Genomic DNA, 15,200 nt, shown 5'->3' with positions numbered 1-15,200 from the left:
AAGATATAAAGTTTTTTATGAAGTAATATACATCCTAATATCAATTATATCAAGTTAGAAAGGGTATTTTTCAATGACACCAAAGAGCAAATAGCAACTAAAATTAAAAGAAGTTATAATGTATCAAAATTTAAAACTTAAAACATTATTAATAAAATAAATAAAAAACAGAATAGAGAACATAGTTTTTTCAAAGCATATATATATATATATTTTGGTTTTTTTGGGCCACACCCAGTAACGCTCAGGAGTTACTCCTGGCTATGCGCTCAGAAGTTGCTCCTGGCTTGGGGGACCATATGGGACACCGGGGGATCGAACCGCGGTCCGTCCAAGGCTAGCGCAGGCAAGGCAGGCACCTTACCTTTAGCGCCACCGCCCGACCCCCAAAGCATATTTTTGATAAGGGTATAGTTTCTTTTTTATACAAAGACAAACCAAAAATCAGTGGCCTTTTTATACACCAATAATGATAGAGAAGAAATGGACATTAAGAAAACAATACCATTCACATTAGTGTCACACAAACTCAAATTTCTTGGAGTCAACTTGACTAAAGATGTGAAGGACCTATACAAAGAAAACTACAATTTTACAGATTTAATGCAATCTCTTTAAAGATACCCCTATTCATTCTTCAAAGAAGTGGAGCAAACACTTCTGAAATTCATTTGGAACAATAAACTCCCACGAATAGCTAAAGCAATCCTTGGGAAAAGAAATATGGCATTACTTTCCCCAATTTTAAATTGTACTACAAAGCAATAGACATTAAAACAGCATGCTATTAAAATAAAGACAGATCCTCAGGTCAGTTGAATAAACTTGAGTATTTAAAGAATGTTCCCCAGACATACAATCAATTAATTTCTGATAAAGGGGCAAGAAATCCAAAGTGGAGCAAGGAGAGCCTCTTCAACAAGTGGTGCTGACACAACTGGTTAGCCACATGCAAAAAAGTGAACTCAGACTCTCAGCTAACACCATGCACAAAGGTAAAATCCAAATGGATTAAAGACCTTGATGTCAGGCCTCAAACCATAAGGTATATAGAACAACATGTAGGTAAAACACTTCATGATATTGAGAGTAAAGGCATCTTCAAGGAGGAGACAGAACCCTCCAAACAAGTGGAAACCGAGAAAAACAGATGGGAGTATATTAGGCTGAGATGCTTATGCAGTTCAAAGGAAAGAGTGCCTAGGATATAAGAGCTACCAACTGAATAGGAGAAACTATTCACGCAATATGCATCAGCTAAGGGGCTAATATCCAAAATATACAAGGCACTGACAGAACTTTACAAAAATAAAACATCAAGCCCCATCAAAAAATGGGCAGAAGAAATAGACACTTCCTCAAAGAAGAAATACAAATGGCAAAAGACACATGAAAAAATGCTCCACATCACTAATCATCAGGGAGATGCAAATTAAAACTACAATGAGGTACCATCTCACGCCACAGAGACTGGAGCACATCAGAAAGAACAAGAATAATTGGTGCTGGTGGGGATGTGGAGAGAAAGAAACTCTCATTCACTACTGGTGGGGATGCCATCTAGTCCAGCCTTTATGGAAAGCAATATGGAGATTCCTCAAAAAACTGGAAATTGGGGCTGGAGAGATAACATGGAGGTAGAGTGCTTGCCTTGCATACAGAAGGATGGTGGTTCGAATCCCAACATCCCATATGGTCCCCTGAGCTTGCCAGGAGCAATTTCTGAGCATAGAGCCAGGAGTAACCCCTGAGTGCTGCTGGATGTGACGCCCCTTCCAAAAAAAAAAAAACAAAACATGGAAATTCCGTATAATTCAGGTATACCACTCCAAGGGATATACCCTAGGAACACAAAAGTACAATTCAAAAATCCCTTCCTCACGTCTATATTCATTTTAGTGCTGTTTACAATAGCCAGACTGAAAACAATCAAGATGCCCTCCAACAATGAATGGCTAAAGAAACTGTTGTACATATATGTAATGAAATATTATGCAGCTGTCAGGAGAGATGAAGTCATAAAATTTTCCTATACATGGATATACATGGAATCTATTATGCTGAATGAAATAAGTTAGAGGGAGAAAGATAGACAAGAATAGTCTCACTCATCTGTGGGTTTTAAAAAAATTAATGACATTATTGTAATAAGGCCAGAGACATTAGATTTTAAGGGCCAGAAGGATTGGCTCACAATATGAAGCTCACCACAAAGAGTGGTGAATGCTGTTAGGGAAATAACTACACTAACAACTACCATGACAATGTTAATGAGTGAGAGAAGTAGAATGCCTATCTCAAATACAAGCAGGAGTGGGGGAGAGGTGAGGGGACCATTCATGGTGGGAATGTTGCACTGGTGAAAGGGGGTTTTCTTTTTATGACTGAAATCTAACTACAATCATGCTTATAATTATGGTGTTCAAATAAAGATTTAGAAATGAAAAGAAGACAAATAACTAAATTTTCAAATAGGCAAAGGATTTAGATACACATTTCTCCGAAGATATATAAATGGCTGATGAGTGGATGCCAAAATTTTTAACATCATTAGGTATTATTGTTGAAACTGAAATGTGAACCACAAAATCCCAATTGATACCCATTATAATACTACAATAATATTTCTTAAAGTATTTAATGAGTTTTGATGAGGAAAGGAAAAACAGTAAAATGTTATTTCATTTCTAGTGAGAATGCAAAAAATGTAAAATTATGCAACTGCTTAGAAAACAATCTGGCATGCTTCAGAAAGTTAATATTACAAATGACCCAGTAACTCTACACTTCTATTACTATATTGGTCATAGTTGTATATGAATCATAGTTGTATAGGAATCACCTGAAATGTTCATAAATTGTTAGTGGACAAAAAGAATGTGGTATGTTCACACAATCTTTTGTTTAGTTTTGTTTTGGGGCCACACCCAGCAGTGCTCAGGGGTCACTCCTGGCTCTGTTCTCAGAAATAGCTCCTGGCAGGCACAGGGAACCATGTGGAATGCTGGGATTTGAACCACCATCTGTCCTAGGTTGGCTGTTTGCAAGGCAAACACCATAACGCTGTGCTATCTCTCCAGCTCCATGTTCTGTTCACATAATCTTCTTACTCAGTCATTAACAAATGTATTTTTATTGATAATTACTGAAATACTTAACTTTAAAAACATCATACTAAATGAAAAAATGATGCAAATAGTCACTTGTAATATGATCTATTTGGATGAAATGTTCAGAATATGCAAATACTTATATTCAGAAAGTAAGCTAACTACTAGAGGGCATGGAGAAATTAATAGTTGCTAAAAGCTACAGGGTTTCTTTTGAAAATGTTCAGAAATTAATGGTTATAGTTGTATAAATGTGAATATATTAAAACCATTAAATTCTTCACTTTAAACGAGGAATTTAAATGCAAGTTTCTATGCCATTTTATCGCAACAAAAATTTAAGAATAAAAAACAAGAGTAAGCCTTGCAAGGTGAAAATGTTATATAGATTTGAAACTAAAACCATCCTCTATGTCATGAAGATGGGTAGGGCAGTGGAATATTAAATAAAATCAAGCCTGAGAAAAAAGCAGGGGAATTAGTCTCTCAGACATTGTTAGTCAATATAAACTGGCACATTCATTTAAGTAACTAATTTAGTAGTATCTATTCAGGAAAAGATCAAGCCTATGATGTGGGAGTATTATACACAGGAATCTAAAATCAATGTGTGAGTAGCACAGTTAGCAGTCAGTGAATGTTCTTTCCTATTATAAAGGTGATAATCATGGGGAGAAAGAAAAATTATGCAATAAATTCCTGCTGTCAAATTCAGCTCTCTAACTCCTTTTTTGGAAAAATAATAAGACCATGTTAAGACTGTAGCGTGGTATGGCTATAAAATTTCCACTCCTTTAATCTTTGCAAGCTACATAAAGTGGAACACAAAATTCACCCCTAAAATAGAAGGTCTCCTAGGCACATTTCAACAAAAACAGTTAAGATTTCCATGTGGAGTTGCAGTCCCTTGATGGAGATTAAGAGCAGGTGAGGGATTTCCACACCCACAATCTTTAAGAAAAAAGAATTAAAACCCCTTTACTAAAGCCCCTTGATGGAGATTTAGAGCAGGTGAGGGATTTCCACACCCACAATCTTTAAGAATAAAGAATCAGGGGCCGGGTGGTGGCGCTAGAGGTAAGGTGTCTGCCTTACCAATGCTAGCCTACGACGGACCATGGTTCGATCCCCCGGCATCCCATATGGTCCCCCAAGCCAGGAGTGACTTCTGAGTTCATAGCCAGGAGTAACCCCTGAGCGTCACTGGGTGACCCAAAAACCAAAAAAAAAAAAAAAAGAATAAAGAATCAAAAACCAACAAATATGTTTTTTTTCTTGTTGCTGTTGTGTGTGTTTTTCCATTGCTGGTTGTTTTGTTTTGTTTCCAATAGAACCACAGAACCTGAATCATCTTGTTCTGCCTCATAAATGGGGGTGGGGGATATGGATGGTACCAGGAGCAAACAGTCACTTAAAATTTGAGTGGAAATAAAAAATGATCAGACCTAAACATCAAACCAAAGTCAACGACAACTGAATCAAGAGTCCCCCAATCTACAACAAGGTAATCACAAAGGGGACCTGTTACACTAGCAGTCCAGGGGGCTAAGGGATGCCAAGTCCATGGGATACATGCTGGGAACAGGGGTGGAGGGAGGACAACACTGGTGGTGAGAATAGCCCTAATTCAATGTCACTATGTGCCTTAAATATAATGTGAAAGACTTGTAAGTCTCTGTTCACAATAAAAATTACAAAAAAAACCCACACCAAATAGAGTCATTTGTGCATGAAAAGCCTCATGAAGAGAAGCAGTGATTATCTGAAAGGTTTAGTTAAATGAACCTTTTCTACCTTTGTTTCTACCATTCTTTATCCAGACAGGCATTCCTATTGACTTTTTGCCTTACCTGGTCTTTGTCAATATAAAAGAGTTCTAATGCTGAGGGATAGAAAGTAGTAGTAGTAAGTAGTAGTAGTAGTAGTAGTAGTAGTAGTAGTAGTAGTAGTAGTAGTATTTAAAGCCCTAGAGAGGAACAATAGCAGTTCAAGTAGATATACTTTCTGAATGACTCGGACCTAGTCTGTGAAGGAAGGATCTGGAGTCCACTTACCTCTGTGACAGCCATGGATGTCAGAGTCCAATTATCTCCATGGCAACCAAGCCATGTAACAAGGCGTTCTAGTGTATGGAATCCATGCCATCTCCCATAAATCCATTCCATCTCCCACACTGGGTGGGACACCTTGCTCTGCTGGTATCATGCTTCCCCGCACAACCATAGCTCACCTCTTCACCTATCTGCCTCTCTTCCCAGATCTCAGCCTCCTACCTACCCTGCAGAGGGAGATATGGTGGGAGACAGGGATTATGACATAAGCAAGTGCAAGGCTCTGAGCATGCCAGTTAGGGACACCTCCTGTTGGAGGCCACCTTTTTGCCATCTCCAAGCTGACGGCCTCATCAGGCTAAGGGAAAAGGGACCCTTGTGTGGGAAAAACCCAGTAGGATTGAGGTAGGGTGGTGTCCTATTCTGGCTTCTGGGGACAGGCCATCATCATGTAGGTGCCATGGAGACTACCGTGTGTGTCTGTTGTCCCTGCTGCCCCTGGCTGCTGTGCTACCCGGAGCCATGCGGCTGTCTGTGCTGTAAGTTCCTCTTCACCTCTGAGCGGAACTGCACCTGCTTCCCTTGTCCTTACAAGGATGAGCGCAACTGCCAGTGCTGTCACTGCACCTGCTCAGAGAACCCCAACTGCCACTGGTGCTGCTGCTCCTGGGCCAATGACCCCAACTGCAAATGCTGCTGCACTACCAGCAGCAACCTCCAGTGCTACTACTATGAGAGTCGCTGCTGCCAGCGGGCCACCATCACCTTCCGAAAGGGCCGCCTCCGGAGCATACGCACCTCGTAAGTGCTGCCCCACCCTGTCCATGTTCCTCTCCATTAATTTTGTAGCTGTTCAATGCATCAGACTGAGTTCCAAACTGCAACTTTGAGGGAAGGAGCATGTGGTCTCCTGCAAAAGGCTGCTTATTCTGGTTGGTTGCTCAGGCTGCTTGCTTGGCACCACTTGTGTATCACACTGCCTCATGCTACCCTGTCCCCAGGGTGACCCTGAGCCTCAGATTGAGAAGTGCTTGGAGGAAGAAACCATCAGAATGTCTGTGTGTTCTTCACCATAAAAATCTATCTGTGTAGGTCTCTATTATGTGTCTTGTTTAAAGCTTTATTTTTTTTATCACCTAAGACAAAAATTGGCATATTTCAGAGGGCTTAGTAAAAGTAGGAATAATATTAATATGTTGGGGCCAGAGCAATAGCACAGCAGGTAGAGGCATTTACCTTGAACTTAGCCGACCTGGGTTCAATCTCCAGCATTCCATATGGTTCCCCGGAGACTTCTAGGAGCAACTTCTGAAAGCAGAGCCAGGAGTAACCCCTAAATACTAATGGGTGAAACACCCAAAACCAAAATAAATAAACTAATAAAATGTTAAAATGTTGAATAAATACTTAAAAAAAATCTATCCTGTGCTGGACCTGGGGAGATAGAATAGTGGGTAGGTGTCTTGCTTGGACACATAGCAAGCAGATCTGAGTTCAACCCTGGTACCCCATAAGGTCCCTCAAACCTGCCAGGAATGATCCCTGAGTGCAGAGTCAGAAGTAAGCACTAAGCACTGCCAGGCATGCTAAAAATAATATGCCCCCTAGAATCTGACATTGATCTGGGCAGTGGTATCGCAAACATTACCCCACCCCCACCTAGTGCAACTACAGAATGGCCTGGAGTGGAATTTGACTGGTGATACAGTGATACTGTGGGAACCTAGATGCATGGCAAACCAGGCTGAATTTGGAGGGAGTGAGGGAGGGGCTGTGCAGAGGAATTGAGAATAAATGGCTGCAAACCAACTGCTAGATGTGAACTTGGGGCTCTTCAAGCCAAGGGCAGTGAATGGGAGGGTCCAAGATGAGTGTTTCTAAGGGTAATGTCACAGTCTGAGCTTTCATCTGTTTTCCACAAGTCTCTAAGCTTCCGAGCAGTGCTTTCCTGTTCTTCTCGCAAGTCACCTGTTCAACCTGTTACTCGGTCCAATTCACTCTACTTCTGTCTTTCCACTTCCTTTTATTACTTCCTCTTCTGCTACCCTCTGATTAATGTCCTTTTTTACCCAGCTCATAACCTCTCCTTCAAATGCGTCCCCACCTCCTTCTCTTCCCTCAATATCATTCTTCTCCCTCCTGATTGCTCCTGAGGCCTCCTTCTATAGCATACTCGAGTTCAGAGTTTTCATTTAACCAATGAGAGAGTCCATCCAGTTACCATGTGCCCCCTGAGCTGAACCTGCCAGCTATATTTTGAGTTTCTGAGGAGACAGCAAAAGCAAAACCAGAACCCCATTTAAAAGCAGAGGCCAAAGAACAGATCCTGATATCTAAATCCCTAATGAATAAGTTTTCCAGTGTCTTGGTGTCCACGAGAGGGCTTGGGAGATGACTTTTATGTGCTGGGTTTGGAGACACTGGTGATTCACAGGGTATATGCACAGGGATAGAGGGGTTAGAGAAGGTCAACAAGAGACAGGACATGATTATGTCTAGTCAACTTCAAACATCTTTCATATCAAGAAGTCACAAATCTTGTGTGACACAAATCTGTGTCACTGCATCTCTGTGCCCACAGCAAAATTTGTTGATTTTTATGAACTGCCTTTGCCTTGATTGTAGTTTTTGAGAAACATGCTGTATTTTGATAAGGATGCTTTTACTTCAGTCAGAGTTCTTACAAGTGAAGGCAGGAAATCAGTCTCAATGAATATACCAGTGAACAACCCACACATTCAGAGTAGAAGCGCAGACTGGTTAGGGATTTAGCCATTGTGTTTCTCTATTATAAACATAAGCAAACTCAGCAAGTGCCATTCCAAAGGCTGTATTAATTGCATGCTTGCTCTGTGTTGGCAGATTAGAGTTTTTCATGCATAGTCTCATGCAGAGTTTGCAAAAGTCTGATCTCAAAGGCGCAGGAACACTTTCTATCCTGAGCAATTGTTCACGAAACCAGCTCATTCATACTTGCCCAGAAAACGGGGGCCAGACACACCATCTCCAGGGGTCCTCAAACTTTTTAAACAGGGGGCCAGTTCACTGTCCCTCAGACCATTGGAGGGTCTGACTATAGTAAAAACAAAACTTATGAACGAATGCACACTGCATATATCTTCTTTTGCAATGAAGAAACAAAACAGATACAAATACAATATGTGGCCCGCGGGCCATAGTTTGAGGACCACTGAAGGTAATGCCTAAGGAAGCACACTTTATTCTTTTCTGAGCTCTGTCTAATGTACAGTAATGTTGATAATGGCAACGCATCACCAAAACACCCAAGAATATCCCTGAGCTTTGTATGAGAGTAGATTTATCAACTCATGGGAACCCATTAAAGGTCAAGATCTTGTGCCAGTGAGTTATAGGAATCAGGCATGTGTTATATAGAAACCAGAATAAATTCTTCCTGATATTTCACTAGATCTTGTTTACAAGATGGGAAACAAAAGGGGCCCCCATGATAATTCGTGAGAAATAGCACTCACTCCTTCCATCAAGCAGGGTGGGGGCTAATTTGTTTGGCTGTCTGGTATCTGTTCTCCTGCTTGTGTGCAAGTGAAAGATGGAGTTGACCTGTTTCTACTTTGCTCCCACAAAGGCCTTGTCTGAAATTGGGGGTCTGGGGTATAAAATAATGAATCACAGGTCTAGATCCTGTAATGGTATCAAGATCCCTCTTGAATATTGGGATCTGTTTTCCAGAGATACTATTATTACATGCTATCAAGAACCCACGGTCCTAAATCTCTCCGGAGGAGAGGGGCAGGGTAAGTGGAGATGGGTTTGTTATCATTCAGCCTGGCAGAGTATCCTCACCAGGACCTGGGATAGTACCTGGTATCCCTTTAGGGGGTGGGGGTATGAGGTGAAAAAGGGTCCAAGAATGAGCTTGGTGTCTGCATCTCCTTTTAGCTCCAAGAGTGCACTGCACTTCGGCAGCAGCACTGAGTGCCAGGTGGATGAAGTGAAATCGATTCCCAAGGACAGCCAGCTGGTGAGCCACCTGCTGTGTCCCCAGTGCAACCGTCTGCGCCTGCACTCCTTCATGCTGCCCTGTCACCACAGCCTGTGTGGCAAATGCCTGAGGCAGCTGCAGAAGAAAGCCGAGGTGACGGAGAACTTCTTCATCCTCATCTGCCCTGTGTGTGACCGCTCACACTGTGTGCCCTACACCCATAAAATGCACCTGCCCGAGAACTACCTGCGTGGCCGTCTCACCAAGCGCTACATGCAGCAGCATGGCTACCTCAAGTGGCGCTTTGACCGTTCCAGTGGACCCATCCTGTGCCAGGTGTGCCATGGCCGACATGTCGCCCACAAACGCTGCATCAACTGCCATCTCAATCTATGCAATGACTGTCTCAAGAACATCCATGCAGATGTGTCCAGGCAGGACCATGTGTTTGTGGACACCGGTGTGGAGGACCAGGACGAGAGGATTTGCATTCACCACCCGTCCAGCCGCATCATCGAGTACTGCCGCAATGACGACGAGCTGCTATGCGCTTTTTGCAAGACGTCCTTCCACAGTGGCCACGACACAGTGCCGCTCATTGATGCTTGCTCCGAGAGAGCCGCTGCCCTCTTCAGCGCCATTGCCAAGTTCAAAGCAGGTCCTGGGAGTTTCAGGGGAGGGTGGCAGGTTGGGATAAGTTGAGCCTAGGGCCACAGAAGCTGAGTTACAAGGCAACCACCAGGAGCCCCTTAAACTCTTTATGCCTCAGTTTTCTCATCTATAAATGAGGCTAATAGAAGGAGTTAGAAAGGGCATACTTAATAACTCTAAATACATCTCAGGCACATGCTAAGTGCTTGGATATTCAGTTATCTTAGTTATGATCTCACCATGAATTTGGGCCTCACTTTTCCTTTGGAAAATAAAGAGGACTTAAACAAAGGAGGAAGCTCTCTGAGCCTTGCTGAGGGGGTTCTCTTCAAAGACAAATTTTCTTCATTATTTTTCTGTGTATAGGAGAATGAGCTCCATTTAAGATGCAACCTCACCCCCAATGGATTTTCCCAAAACAGTGCCAGTAGCTAAATTGGCAGCCAACACACCTACACTAGAAAACCCAGAAGCGACTAATAATGTTCCCAATCATAGTTCAGTCTTCCTCTGCACACTAGCTTGCTATTCTTTTCTATAGTAGTATATACTGTCTAGAGTAGATGTTCTTCAGAAGTAAAAGTCCCCATGTTTCCACGATGAAAGCAAGTCTGCTACTATTTCACAGGGAGGTTCAGCATATCCACCTAATTAGCCATGAGGGTCTCGAAGAGCTTTCTTAGAATCCTTGTTCTTGGAAATAGCTCCCTTGGTAGAGCATTACTTTTAGGAGAATTATGTCTTATCTTCTCAATAATCTTATAGCACATGTTAAAATTTTCTCTATGAATAAGGAAGATTAGTAAGAAGTACTAAGTTACTAAGAAGTACTGGGCCCAAGATAGCTAGTAAATGACAAACCAAGTTTGCTTGACTATGGTGTCCTTGGTATTTCTACCACATTTATTTGCAACCTACTCTATGATAAACAGTGACCATAATCTAATCTGTAATAATCTTATTACAGAATGGCCTACACTCCTGTAACAAAAGATCATGGAGGGTCTAACCAGCTTCTGGTCTTTGTGGAATACTTGAGAAGTTAGACAGACTTGTCTAGACATGAGAGAGAGGCAGTTTATTCCTACTCCATACAGAAGCCCCAAAGGCATGGAAGTGAATCAGAGAAAGATGTGACACAAAAGAATAATTGTGTGATCTAGGGCCCCTACCCAACTTACATATTTTAGGAGTTCCTTAATATCTCAGTTGCCCCTTACCCACATATATTGTCACTGGCCATCAGCTCAGCTTTGCATATCTCCCTGGAAGCCTCTGCATTCAGGAAACATGTTATAGAAACCACCTTATCATGCAAATGAGAAGCCCCTTGGGTTTCTGAGGAGATTTCATCTGATGGAATTCACTGATGTCCCTCATTGCTCCAGGGCCTTTGATATAGTATAGTATAGTGTGTGTGTATGTGTGTGTGTGTGTGTATATATATATATATATATATATATATATATATATATGATATAGTATAGTATAGTTCTGGTCTCTGATATAATAGAAACCTTCATTATGTTTCTAGTCCAGGGCACCTGCATGTCAGAAAGTGAACTTTAATCCAAGAACTTTAGTCAAACTTCAGGCAGTGCCAACTGTAAGGGCATTTATACTAATAAAGCACACCAAAATAATGTGACAGGAAAACAGGAGGTTATATTCACAGTGGTCTGAGTTCAGACTGCAAGGGCATTTGACAACATCAGCAACTAGCAGTGTATAACAAGCCTTTTGAAAGGATATTATCACAAATTTATCATTAGTTTGCCTTATGCTCAAGCAATGCAGGGGTGTACATATGTTTATCATGGTATGTTCTCAGTCTAGCTATAAGGAGTTGCTTAAATCAGCATTTTTTAGAACAGAGAAGTTCGTCTCAGTGCAGACAGGGTGGGCATCTTTAAAAGTTTCCACCCACAAGCAGAAACCAGCTCAAAGCATATATAAGTATATGCTATAATAAGTCAATTATAAAATTGTAGATCTCATAAATTTACATCATATCTCCTGCTGTTGGGCAAGAGACCAATATCTCCTTAATGATGTATATTCTCCAAGAGAGGCAGAGAAGAATATGCTAGTCTGCATACACACACACACACACACACACACACACACAACACTTTTCTCTTCACTCCCCTTTGTTCTGCTATCATTGCAATGTGCCACAACAAACATTGTTTGACTCTCAATGGAGAGTTGCATGCTTGGCTGTGATACCATATAAGCCTTGCTGCCTTGTTCTCAAGGTTCCATGTATTGGGACACCAAGGATGCTAGGCATGTGATAGGAGTCAGTTCCAGGGATCAAATTCATAGTACTGCTGTTGCAAAATAAGCTTGTCACCTCTGAGCCACAGCCTTCAGTTCGAAAAATACAACCTCTAGACTGAGTTTGTATTGTAGAACTCAGTTCATTTCCTGTGGAACTGGTGCACAGACATTACCATCAGACTCCAGGTAGTGCAAAAGCAAGCTGCCTAGACCCACACTTTGATATGCACTTTAGTGTTCTTATCCCATTCTGATGAATTATTCCATGTAGTGGTGTCAACCCCAGTGGCTTTGAACCACCTGAGGAACCAAGCCAACACCTAGGCCTTGTCCCATTCCAGAGAGCCAGCTGAGCAAAGGGAGTTTCTCCAAGGCTGCCATGGGGTTCAAATGTGCTGTCAGGCAGAAAATCAATGGAGAAATGAGAGCTCAGAAATTTAGCTCTTTGCCAAAGAAGGGGCTACTGACCAGTATTACTGACATTATCTGAGAGGTTACACATGTAGAATCCCAGACTTCACTGCAGATTGATTGCAAAGGAATCTGTCTGCTTAATGAGGCACCACTACTGACATCACTGACATCACTCCAAAGAGATGATATACCCCTTCCAAACTCCTCTCTGTGACCCTGTGACTCCACAGGAGGGAAATCCAACCTATAGGCTCCTTTTCTATGACCATCAGAGGGTCTCTCTTACTTAGATGCTAATCCTCATTACAGGAGTCAGCTCCTTATAAACTCAGAATTCTTAAGAGTCAAAGGGTCACTTTTTCCACCCCTTTATTTCTATGGATTTCACTTCAGAGCCCACTTATTCTGGGGCACGCTTCTCTTTACAACAAATCCCAGGACACAGGCATGGTGATCTAATGCCAACCTCCCTCAGACGCAGAAAAAGTGCTCACTTCACAGAAAGCCATGCGGGATCCATTTCACCCTGTCTTTCAAGCCTCAGTGCTCGGCTGTGTTGGCTTCAAGAGTTCTGATTATAACCCTATGAGTTAGACCCTTGCCTGTTCCTGACTCTGTTCTTGGTACCAAGAAAGCTATATCCCATGGTTATACTTATTGGAAATATATTCCAAAAAAGATACTACAAATGATTATTGAATGGTTGAAAGACCTTCAGACCCAATTCCAGGTCATAGTACCCAATAACTGAGATTACATAATGAACTGAGTTCTCCAGAGAGGCAAGAAAGGGAGAGCCCAGATGAACCTAGAGAATCATAGCTACTCAGTCCAGAGAAAGTGTGTGCATAGGCCATTTTAAAAGGAAATGGCTGTCATCTAGTATATGGGTTTTGGTCAGCAAGGTGAAGAAAACACTAAAAGCTGTTTTCAGAAGTGTAGCTCTTTCTCCTGTAGCTGTAGAAGTTTAGCTTCATGTGCTTGTCAAGTCCAACTGCCAGTCAATATGGTGGCTTTGAACCTCTACTTCAGACCCCAGGCCACAGAGATTACTAAAGAGGCTCTTCAACGAGAGAGAGGTATTAGGGGAAGAAGAAGAGACCAAATTGCTATAGGAGACCAAAATCATGCAAAATCCAACCCCAAGCAGAAATGCCACCTGCCCCCTGGCCCTACCTCCCAGGGATGCCTGGTCATTTACTCCAGTTTGCTCCTAACATTTTAACTAGAGTCACCAGCATGTTTTGTTTTGTTGCAGTTCGATATGAAATTGATAATGACCTCATGGAGTTCAACATCTTAAAGAGCAGTTTCAAAGCCGACAAGGAAATGAAGAGGAAAGAGATCCGCCAGGGGTTTCTCAAACTACGCAGCATCCTTCAGGAGAAAGAGAAAATAATCATGGAACAGATTGAAAATCTGGAAGTGGCTCGGCAGAAGGAGATCGAGAAGTATGTGGTCATCACCACTTTGAAGGTAAACCAGATGGATGGCCTGCTTGCCTACTCCAAGGAGGCACTCAAGGAGACGGGCCAGGTAGCATTCCTGCAGTCAGCCAGGATCCTGGTGGACCAGATCGAGGATGGCATCCAAAGTACCTACCGGCCCAATCCCCAGCTCCGTGTGCATTCTGCGCACTGCATTCCCTTGAATTTTTCAGAGCTTTCCAGTGCCATCCATCAGCTTTTCCCCACAGAACCTAAAAAGGAATGCTCTTCTGGGGACTCTCTACCCTCTCCCTACCCTGTGCAGTCAGAAATGATGATCACCAGGAAAGTAACCTTCAGCACCCACAGCTTTGACAACCAGCAGATATACCAGCGGAGTTCCTCCTTGTTGTCATGTAACAAAGGTGGTGATAAGGCCAAGATGGGGCTGGAGTACTATGGCAGGGCCCAGTCAGCTGCCCCTGCCAAACCAAACAATGGCCTCTACACTTACTGGAGTGCCCCAACTGAAAACCAGCCTGTAGAAAAGTACAACAGCTTCCACAACTGGTACACGTTCACAGAAGGATCCGTGAAAACCCCAGGCCCCATTGTTATCTACCAGACACTGGTGTATCCAAGAGCTGCCAAGGTAAGGGATGCTCAGGACTCAGGGAGAAAATGAAGGAATAAGTGTGGGGCCTTGTAATAGAGGTGTACTCCAGAAGAGTCCTTACCTCTAAAATTCTAGAGGCTGGTCACTTGTACTTTCATCTGGATTCTTTGTAGCTCATCATTTTGTTATCTAAGTTGGGCTTAAAGCAAAGATTTTAACACAGTCAAAAAGAAATCCATCTTCAACTCCCAACCCCAACTTAAAAGGAGCTTCTTAGTGGAAAGAGAATCCTTTTGGGGAACCAAGGAAATTAGAAGGGATTTCTTGGAAGGTATAAAATTAAAAAAACAAAAACACAAAAATCCTATCAAAATAGAGACTGAGTTAAGGAGTTATCCTCTTATTTTAAATTAGTATTCTCTTAGTCACTACCTCTTCTAAAGAAAATAACCAGCAGGGGCCAGAGAAATAGCACAGTGGGTAGGGCATTTGCCTTGCACAATGTCAACCCAGGTTCAATCTCTGGCATCCCAGGTGCTCATCTGAGTCTGCCAGAAATAATTTCTGAGTACAGATCCAGGAGTAAACCCCTGAGCATCATGGAATATGGCCCCAAACAACAACAACAACAAAAAGAATATAGCATCAGCTCTATAATTTTAGAAAAATCAGAAGACTAATCCC

The 15,200-nt window shown here is 42.2% G+C and overlaps 1 protein-coding gene across 1 annotated transcript in view; it reads left to right on the top strand.

The window, feature by feature from the left end:
- The first annotated feature begins 5,621 nt into the window (after nt 1-5,621).
- The window catches only part of TRIM42 (tripartite motif containing 42), a 30,243-nt gene continuing 20,664 nt past the window's right edge, over nt 5,622-15,200 (top strand). Inside the window, exons 1-3 of the mRNA XM_049775839.1 lie at nt 5,622-5,962; nt 9,083-9,783; nt 13,732-14,552. Of these exons, the coding sequence (XP_049631796.1) occupies nt 5,622-5,962; nt 9,083-9,783; nt 13,732-14,552 (1,863 nt within the window). The remainder of the gene's footprint in view (nt 5,963-9,082; nt 9,784-13,731; nt 14,553-15,200) is intronic.

This window comes from Suncus etruscus, chromosome 6 (assembly GCF_024139225.1).
Source record: "Suncus etruscus isolate mSunEtr1 chromosome 6, mSunEtr1.pri.cur, whole genome shotgun sequence".
NCBI classification, from domain to species: domain Eukaryota; kingdom Metazoa; phylum Chordata; class Mammalia; order Eulipotyphla; family Soricidae; genus Suncus; species Suncus etruscus.
The sequence above is the reverse complement of the archived record's forward strand: the minus strand, read 5'-3'. Positions and strand labels throughout refer to the sequence as shown.